This window comes from Pseudochaenichthys georgianus, chromosome 9, assembly GCF_902827115.2.
Source record: "Pseudochaenichthys georgianus chromosome 9, fPseGeo1.2, whole genome shotgun sequence".
In the NCBI taxonomy this organism is placed as follows: Eukaryota; Metazoa; Chordata; class Actinopteri; order Perciformes; family Channichthyidae; genus Pseudochaenichthys; species Pseudochaenichthys georgianus.
Genome location: NC_047511.1, coordinates 45,823,300 through 45,833,088, shown reverse-complemented (window position 1 = coordinate 45,833,088; position 9,789 = coordinate 45,823,300). Strand labels below are relative to the sequence as shown.

At 42.6% G+C, this 9,789-nt stretch overlaps 1 protein-coding gene across 1 annotated transcript; it reads right to left on the bottom strand.

Annotated features, from left to right (window-relative positions):
• Positions 1-1,630: 1,630 nt before the first annotated feature.
• Positions 1,631-8,269, bottom strand: LOC117452646 (zinc finger protein 583-like). Its single transcript, XM_071204472.1, has 2 exons — positions 8,047-8,269; positions 1,631-4,009 (listed from the first exon to the last, which is right to left on the bottom strand). The coding sequence occupies exon 2, from the start codon at positions 3,741-3,743 to the stop codon at positions 2,544-2,546; it is 1,200 nt and encodes a 399-aa protein (XP_071060573.1). The 5' UTR covers positions 3,744-4,009; positions 8,047-8,269; the 3' UTR covers positions 1,631-2,543.
• Positions 8,270-9,789: the final 1,520 nt, after the last annotated feature.

The following is a 9,789-nucleotide window of genomic DNA, read 5'->3' as shown; positions in this document are numbered from 1 at the left end:
AGACATTTTCTCTAAATCTTCCAATTTCTCAATAGCCTGCATGATGTGTGTGTGTGTGTGTGTGTGTGTGTGTGTGTGTGTGTGTGTGTGTGTGTGTGTGTGTGTGTGTGTGTGTGTGTGTGTGTGTGTGTGTGTGTGTGTGTGTGTGTGTGTGTGTGTGTGTCACTTCCCTGGTTAGATGCTGCTGGCTGAATTTCCTTCCCGCTCGATTGGGCCCCTTCTTCCCCATCTGGTGTAGGTCAGTCTGATTGTGAATGGCCCCGTCCTTGCTGTCCCCCTCTACCTCCGCTGCCAGTGTTCTGTGGGCAGTCCCGGATCCAATGTTCAACACTGCCACACTTGAAACATCTTTCGTCGTTTGAAGGTCTTGCTTCTTGTCCTCTGCCTCGGAAAACCTCCTCTGCCTCTCCCTCGGTATTGTGAGCGGCCAGCATTCTGCGTGGCTTGCGCTGTGGCTGTGAGTCCGTTGAGGAAGGCATTACTGAGGTGTGTCCCCCAAAAACCTGCTTGGTCCCCTAGGGCATCGGGTTTGTTTATTCCGCTGTTGTCCCCATCTACTTGGGCCTGATGGGGGTGGACGAGCTTGGAGTTGACGGGGAGTCTGTTGACTGCATGGCTGGGGCTTGTAGTGGCGGGGGAGGTGGTTGAGGTGGGCCAGCCGGATTGCCAGGGTTGTACACCGGGGGAGGGAAAGGATACCCAGAGTCGAGGAGAGGGTCATTCAGGCCTGCAATGGAAGGATACAGAGATATCTGGGGTTTACATGGTTTTGGAAATAATTTATTTTCCTTCTTTTCTTCACATTCATCTTCAACCTTAATATTTTCTTTATTGCAGAGGCCAACTGCCTCCTTTCACGGCATTCTGCTTCATCCTCCCAGTATTTTAAACTCCAGCTCCTCTAAGTCTTTTACTTTAATTGTATTTGTACCCTTCATTCCATCTTCATGTTCTTGTAATTTATTCTTTAGGCTCTTGATTTTTATTTTACTCAAAGAATCTCCCTTTGGAAATCCTAACATTTCCGTCCAGATATTTAATTTAGACTGTTTTCACCATGTTTTGCTCGCATGACATCCACAATCGGACTCTCAGGGGGTGTACTAGCCCCCTACTCTGCTTTGCTTCCTAACAAAGTCTTTAAGTGTTACCTAAACACCCTGTGTTACCAAAACACTATTTTTCACCCATCGGTGATGTGATACAAATCACCCAAAAACTGATCGTAAAACCTTTTACGACGGATATACCAAATATCCTACTTTCGAGCAGTCCCTCTCATAAATGTCATGGAGTTTAATTACATTTAACTTTAAACAATTTAGACACTGTACATCTCACAGAGTATTGAAAGCCTTTTGAGTTAGTTGGATCTCGTGAAGTCAATCGGTTCCACCCCGGCGCTGGTCCTCTCGTCCCGTACGGTTTCTGCCGAGGTAGAGGAGAATCCGAGGATCCTGGAGCGACGACCAGTGTCCATAGGTGTCCCCAATCGAACTTGCAGAGATCCTGCCGACAACACCAAGTTGATACGGAAATCTTAGACCTAGTCAATACTGTGGAGACACACCAGTCAGAATATCAATCAATCAATAAATGGTGAAACAAACAGAGTTGTCTTTCTGGTTATTTATTTGAATATTCAAAGGCACAGGTCTCACAGAGTATAGGATAGTCTGCAGGAGTGTGTGCAATAGTCACAAAATAGCAAAGCTTATATACAAGATAGGGTGAGCAGACAGAGTTTTGTGTGGCTAGGTTGAACGCCAGAAATCTGCTTTCACACGGATGTCTCATATTGTTATGGGAGTTCAAACTTTGTGTAAGACACCTGTGTCCTTGAGCCGTAGCAAACTTTGTGTGAAAAGGAGTAGTTTCAACATAGTCTGCCAAATCAGCTCTGTGGCCTTGAAGCGCTTGGGAATAATAACCCTCATTAGAGTATGCAGAGAAAACAGCACATATCAGGAAAAGGGTACAGTCGTGTTAGACAATGCTTTTAGAAGCATTTGGTTTTATCATATAAGGTAACATAAGAAATTGCCACTACACTCTCCATTAGCTTCTGTTTCCATGTGTTCAGCTGAGCTCTTGATTGGAGGCTCTGCCTCTCCGTTATCCTCAGTTTGAATTTCATTAAGCTGTGAGGACTGACGACCAACACACTTGTGTCTTTTGAAATGACTACGCCATTTAAATCTTTTGTCACAAACATTGCAGCTGTATATTTCCTCTCCTGTGTGGACTCTCATGTGTTCCTTTACATTTCTATTATTTGAAAAAGCTTTCTTACAGACTGAGCATCTGTGTGGTTTCTCTCCTGTGTGGATTCTCATGTGTGCCTTTACATTTCTATTATTTGAAAATGCTTTCTTACAGACTGAGCATCTGTGTGGTTTCTCTCCTGTTTGGATTCTCATGTGTGCCTTTAAACTTCCACTCCGTGAAAACGCTATCTCACAGACTGAGCAGCTGAATGTTTTCTCACCTGTGTGGATTCTCATGTGTGCCTTTACATTTCTATCATTAGAAAAAGCTTTCTTTCAGACTGAGCAGCTGAATTGTTTCTCACCTGTGTGGATTCTCATGTGTGCCTTTAAACTTCCACTCCTTGAAAAAGCTATCTCACAGACTGGGCAGCTGAATGGTTTCTCACCAGTGTGGATTCTCATGTGTTCCTTTAAATTTCTATTATTTGAAAAAGGTTTCTTACAGACTGAGCAGCTGTGTGGTGTCTCTCCTGTGTGGATTCTCATGTGTGCCTTTAAACTTCCACTCCGTGAAAAAGCTATCTGACAAACTGAGCAGTTGTGTGGTTTCTCTCCTGTGTGGATTCTCATGTGTTCCTTTAAATGTATATTCTGTGAAAAAGCTTTCTTACAGACTGAGCAGCTGAATTGTTTCTCACCTGTGTGGATTCTCATGTGTGCCTTTAAACTTCCACTCCTTGAAAAAGCTATCTCACAGACTGGGCAGCTGAATGGTTTCTCACCAGTGTGGATTCTCATGTGTTCCTTTAAATTTCTATTATTTGAAAAAGCTTTCTTACAGACTGAGCAGCTGTGTGGTTTCTCTCCTGTGTGGATTCTCATGTGTGCCTTTAAACTTCCACTCCGTGAAAAAGCTATCTGACAAACTGAGCAGCTGAATGTTTTCTCACCTGTGTGGATTCTCATGTGTGCCTTTACATTTCTATTATTTGAAAAAGCTTTCTTACAGACTGAGCAGCTGTGTGGTTTCTCTCCTGTGTGGATTCTCATGTGTGCCTTTAAATTTCCACTCCGTGAAAAAGCTATCTGACAAACTGAGCAGTTGTGTGGTTTCTCTCCTGTGTGGATTCTCATGTGTTCCTTTAAATGTATATTCCGTGAAAAAGCTTTCTTACAGACTGAGCAGCTGTGTGGTTTATTTCCTGTGTGGACTGTCATGTGTTGATGAAAATTGCTTCTATATTTAAACGTGTTCTTACACAAAGAGCAGCCAAATGGTTTCTTTACAGCACTACATTGTGAATCACTGACAGATTCTTGTCTATTTTTCAGTGAGTTTGAGCCTGACGCAGGTTCTCTGGTCTCCTTCCAATCAGCACTATCGTCAGTGTCAGATTCAGAAGAGTCTCCAATGTCAGGTTCAGAACAGCCTCCAGTGTTGTCCTCAGTCTTTGGTTGTAAACTGCTCTCTGGATCTGAGTTCCTGGCTGGTTCTGGTCCTCGACAGTCATCTCGATCAGCTTCTGTTTTCATGTGTTTAGTTTGTCTTTGATGAGGCTGTGAGGACTGAGGTTTCTCTTTATCATCTTCACTCTTCACAGGGTCAGGAGTGAAAGTGGACTTGGTGATATCAGCCTCCTCCAGCTTCTGAAGCGGCTCTCTCTCCTGACTGATCCTGAGTTCCTCCTGTTCCTGCTTAATGTATGGGGGGGACTCTGGGTCCTCCAGGTCCAGACTGGTGCTCCACTCCTGCTGGTCAGGGAGAAGCTCTTCTTTAACCACCACCAGCAGCTGGAAGTCTGCAGGAAACAGGAAACGCAGTGTCAGAAAAAACTGTTAAGTGTTAGCATTTAAAAATCAAATCACCATTAAAATAGGAGACATTTTGCAGCCCTAATTAATGCCTTTGTTTTTATACTTTCATATTATCTTTCTTAGTCCCACCTATTGTGTATTTGTGTTGTCTCAATTCACCTTATGTAGCCCAGGCCCTTTCCACTTCCAGTTAGAAATGAAAAAGTTTTTATTTTGGCATAGCACTAGCTGCATTGTAAACAATACATTGTATTTGGGATCGTTCACAGATAGACTACGTCTATAGAATGGAAATACTCTGTTACAAATTAAAATCCTGCATTCAAACCTTATTTAAGTAAAAGTATGCAAGTATCATCAGAACATTTTACAACACCTTCTTATGTCATAGTAATGATGGTGCTGTAAAATGTTCCCTGTCAGTGTTTAATTTATGATGTTTCTTGATTATTTTGTATGCTGCATTTTACTGCTGTACATGTTCAAAGTTGCTCTTGTATAAATGATTATAGATGAGGGAACCTGCTAAATATTAAAATGTGTGTTTTTTATATACCGTACCAGTCAAAAGTTTGGACACACCTTCTCATTGAATAATTTTTGTTTATTCTAATTTGTTTCTACTTTGTAGATTAATACTGAAGACATCAAAACTATAAAAGAAAACGTATGGAATTATCTAGTTAACAAAAAAGTGCTACAAAAAATCAAGAATATGATTTTATTTTAGATTCTTCAAAGCAGACCCCTTTTGCCTTGATGACAGCTTTGCTCACTCTTGGCTTCTCTCAGTCAGCTTCATGAGGTAGACACCTGGAATGGTTTTCAATTAACACGTGAGCCTTGTCAAGAGTCCATTTGTGGAATGACTTGCCTTCTTAATGTGTTTGAGACCATCAGTTGTGTTGTGCGGAGGTAGGGTTAGTGCACAGTGGAGAGCCCCATTTGACTACTGTTGTAATCCATATTATGGCAAGAACAACTCAACTCAAAGACAAACGATCACAGAGCTCAAGGAGCAGATAATCTTAACATCCACTGTTCACAGGAGACTGTGTGAATCAGGCCTTTGTGGTCCAATTTCTTCAAAGATCCACTACCGAGGATGAACAACAAGAAAAAGAGGATTGTTTGGGCCAAGAAACACAACGATTGGACATTAGACAGTGGAAATCTGTACTTTGGTCTGATCGATCCAATTTAGAGATTTTTGGTTCCAACCTCCATGTCTTTGTGAGACGCAGAGAAGGTGAGCGGATGGTTTCTGCATGAGTGGCTCCCACCGTGAAGCATGGAGGAGGAGGTGTGAGGGTGGGGCTTTGCTGGTCTCACTGTTGGAGATTTATTCAGAATACAATGCACCCTTAACCAGCATGGCTACCAAAGATGCTTCCTGCTTTCTTACAGTGCAGACACTTTTCTGCTTGCTCTTGCCTCTGCTTACTTTTTAATGCTGATTTTCCTATTTTTCTGAAAACTAAAGAAGACTTTGAATGTTTGTGGGAAACTGTCGGCTCTCTACATGCGGAGGTGTTCATCAGTGGCCCTCTACCGCCAGTCAAAAGAGGAGTGGAGAGATTTAGCAGATTGTTTGAACAGAACATGTGGCTTTCAACTGCCTGTACTGACCATTCTGTCCATTTTATTGACAATTGTAACTTTTTCTGGGACTGCAGACATCTTTTTAAGGCAGATGGAGTTTGTCTGAACAAGTCAGGAGTGAAATTGTTTATCTCTAACATATTCAACTGCCTGCTTCGTCAATCTGTTCCCTCTGCCAAGGACAAGCAACAAGAGGATACAAAACAGAAGAAAGACACAACACATCGCGCAGAAAACCTTGAAGAAGTATCAATGCACCCGCCTGTTTGAATGTCTTGATTATGGGAAACCTATGAGACAAATGGAGGAGTCTCCACCGCCCTTCACCCCCCCCCCATCACCTTTGAGGATACTCTTCCTTCATCCCCCAGCTCTCTCTTCTCTCCATTCACCCTTCCTCCTGGAGTTTGATGACCACATGAAGGCGACACACAGGGTTGGCAGCATGTGCTTTACCCCCACCCCTCAACGACGCCCAGCGCAATCATTGAAACAGAGAAGCGCACCATCTCCCCCGTCTTCATCACTGTGCCTACGTCAAGCTTCAAGACAGCCTCTGCGGTCTCCGAAGCCTGATAAGGATGTGTGTGTACAAAACGCAGCAAACTCTAACTGATATGTGCTGGGTCCAGGCTCAAGGGCGTATGGCACTCTCAACTCTTTCCAGGACATGCCGGGGCCCCGTCTGCCAGTAGCTTTGCCGATATCTGTGTTGATAGGAAATAGATTGAGAGCGGTGAATCAGCTTAGAAACAGGAAGCGCTCTATCGTTTGTGTGAGTTTATCAAATTTAGAAGTGATTCCATGTCAGCCACAGCTTGTTACAAAAATCCTTGACTGATAGTGTATTTAACAAAGGTAAACTAGCTTTATTAAATGGCAGGTCTTTGCCAGGAAAAACATTTTTAATCAATGATTTTATCACTGAGCACAATCTCGATTTTATGTTTTTAACAGACACTTGGATTGAACAAAATAACAGTGCAGCTGTTCTTATCGAATCCACCCCTCCCAACTTTAGTTTTATGAGTCAGGAAATAATGCATAAGAAAGGGTGTGGAGTTGCTATTTTGTTCAATAATTCCATTCAATGCAGGAAGACATCTTATGGGAACTTTGCTTCTTTTGAATATGTGGCCCTTCAGCTGAAATGCTCCTCTCAAGCTCTGTTCTTAACCTGTTAGGCCCCAAAGCGGGGACTTTTTTTTTTTCACTACACTGTGTCTCAGGGCATCTTAAAAGGTCCCATATCGTGCTTTTCCAGTTATTGCCCGTCCCCTTGTTGTTATGAAGGTTTTTATGCATAGAAACGGTGTGCAGAGTCAAAACCCTCAAAGTACACCCTGTAGCGAGTAAAACTCTAACACAGAAAATACCACCCCAAAACGCCTCGTTGGAGATACGTCATTGTCCATTTGATTCTTCCGGGTACGCATGATGTCATCCGTACCCGGAACGAAATGGACCAATCCGTGGAGCCTTTACGTTACGTCCGCGGAGCCGTTACGTTAAGCCCCCGCTGATTGGTCCAAATTGACCAATCCACGAACTTCCTCACACACTCAGTGTAGGCAGCTCTGTTGATTTCTCCTCCCTGGCTGCAGGCTGAAAACAGACAGTTGGGATCGCGGCGAAATTCTCTCTGCAGACCCATTATCACAGCGTTTATCAACCTTTTTCTTACTCAATATCAAACCACACTTATTGTTTTTACTTCGGCTGTGACTTTGTGTGTGCTCAGGATGAGTTTGGCTGTGTTTCGCTGTGTATCGCTAAACAAGGAAATCACACCTCCACGGAGCTCAGCGTGATTCACAATGTCCCGACCAATCGCAGCACACTGGGCTCACAGGGAGGGGGGGGGCAAGAGCTGCAACGAACCGTTTAGTGGAGAGAGTGAATACTGCTGAATACACATACTTTACAGAGATGCTGTATGCGAAACCAATGTGAGTTTGGAAAATTGCACAGTATATAAATCTATTCTAGTAGACCTCAACAATGGAATTATGATCAGTGGAAATGGCCATGACATGGGACCTTTAATATTTAAGAACCTATTAATGGGTTATAGCAGATGAACGGGAATAATCTCAGCTAACCGACGATACAAACCATTTTCCCTGACTAACTACATTAACAGACTACAGTGGACATTTTCAATGGGCTGGGTCCCATTATTATAATAAAGTACATTTGTCTAATAATACTTACATACTTGTACTTAAATAAGATATGAATGCAGTACTTTAACTTGTAATTGAGTATTTTCCCAGTGTGGTGTTTGTACTTTTAATTCAGGATCTACTACCTGCAGCAAGTGTCAATAAAGGGACTAAAGTCACTAAACTGTTATTAATGTGATAATAAAATGTTACTGAAGAGTTTAAAGTGTTAATGAAGAGTAAAGGGAACAGACCTGCTCTGTGTATCCGAAGCTGAGGCTGTAAAACAGCGCCCAGTAGCTTCTGGAGTCTCTTGTTCTCCTCTTTGGAAAGAGACAGCTCCTCCTCGAGCTCTGCTATCGTTTTTCAAACAGAGCAAATATCTCTTCTTCAGCAGCAGCAGTGAGTCGCTGCTTCTTCAACGACAGCAGCATTTGGACTTTACTCATGTTTACTAGATCACCTTTTCCTGCAGACTCCGTTAAACACATCGTTTCTCTCTCCATCAAACTCTCAATCTGACTAGTGTTGCTAACGTGTTTCCAGCTAGCATGCTAAGCTAGCTCCTATAGTCCGAGGTAAACGAACCAGAAAAAAGAGCACAGCGTCCATTCGGAGGTTTATCCAGACACACAGATAATGGATCAGTAGTGCTGGAGCTCACACACACTTTATCGGGAACACAGAGAGAGAACCGTAGCGACGAGACGCCACTTGGACCCGGGTTAGAAAGAGCTGGGAATTTAACTTCTTCTTCTTCTCTTTTTTAATGGCGGATCTCAAACAGCTTTTAGTTGCATACCGCCACCTACTGTAGAAGAGTGTGTATTATCATGTCATTCCATCTCTAATAAAACAAAATAACGAAAAATAAAATAAGAAACCATAAAATAAATAAAACAAAACAAAACAATCATCCATGATCTATTCTGCGGTATCTCTCCGTGAGACAGCGTGGGATGTGCGTCAGGTCCACCAGAACAACCTGCTGGCTCGTTGCGGATACGTAATTTCACATTCTAGCACAGTTTATTGCTCTTATACCTTTATTGTTGCCAACTACGATGCTCAATAGCACTTGAGAAAAGTTGGAACGATATTGGCAGATTCAGATTTCACGGATCAATAACTCATGAACAAAACGTTGTTCAGACACAAAGTACGTCTCCTAAGTACCGTGGTAAGGTTGACAACGAACTACAATCACATTTTGATTTTTTTTTAAAAGCTAATACGTGCCGTCCTCCGAGCTGGACACATTACATTGGTCTCTATCTGCAGCCGGAGAAGAAACGAGTGCTCAGGGACCGTCTGCAAAGTGCAACTCCGAAAAAAGATAATACAATATTATTCAATCACTTCACTATTATACAGTATATTACTACCAAACTCAGTACACACATCAATAGTCTTCTGGTGGTCATACTACAGCAGAGAGTTTGGAAGAATGTGGTTTTGAATAATTTGGGGGAATATTTATAATGTAAAATCTTCAATAAACATGGCATCATCTTCAATCAAATCTATACCTTTGCCCTGGCATTGTTGATGTCCTTTTTGACAACTATCTAGGGATTTTTCCCCTTTGGAGTGGGCTGCTGTTGGGGAATTTGAAAATATATGCAACTGACACAGAGGAAGACACATTCAAACATTCTATTCTAAAAAAGCAGAGACGACCGAGGCCAGCGACATTCATCAGACAAATGTATGGCTCTCTACAGGGGAGGTACAGAGAACACATAATGGCACATCACTTATCTGAGCAATACAACATTGCTACCAAAAGACATCAGTCAGTCAAAGCAAGGAAGGTTGGGCAAAGAGAGATGGAGCAAAGCCTCGCACTTCCAGCTCCAAATATTACACCACTCCAGACATTCTTCCAGTTCCAAAAAGAGCAAAGTTAACTCTGATCACTGGCGAAGATATTCAGAGCAGATGTGAAGAACAGCAGCAATGACCCCACAAGTAAAGGGTCCAAGCCTGCAACAGAG

Excerpts from the sequence above, each read along its gene's own strand:
- LOC117452646 (XM_071204472.1), bottom strand. The coding sequence starts at position 3,743 with ATGAAAACAGAAGCTGATCGAGATGACTGTCGAGGACCAGAACCAGCC.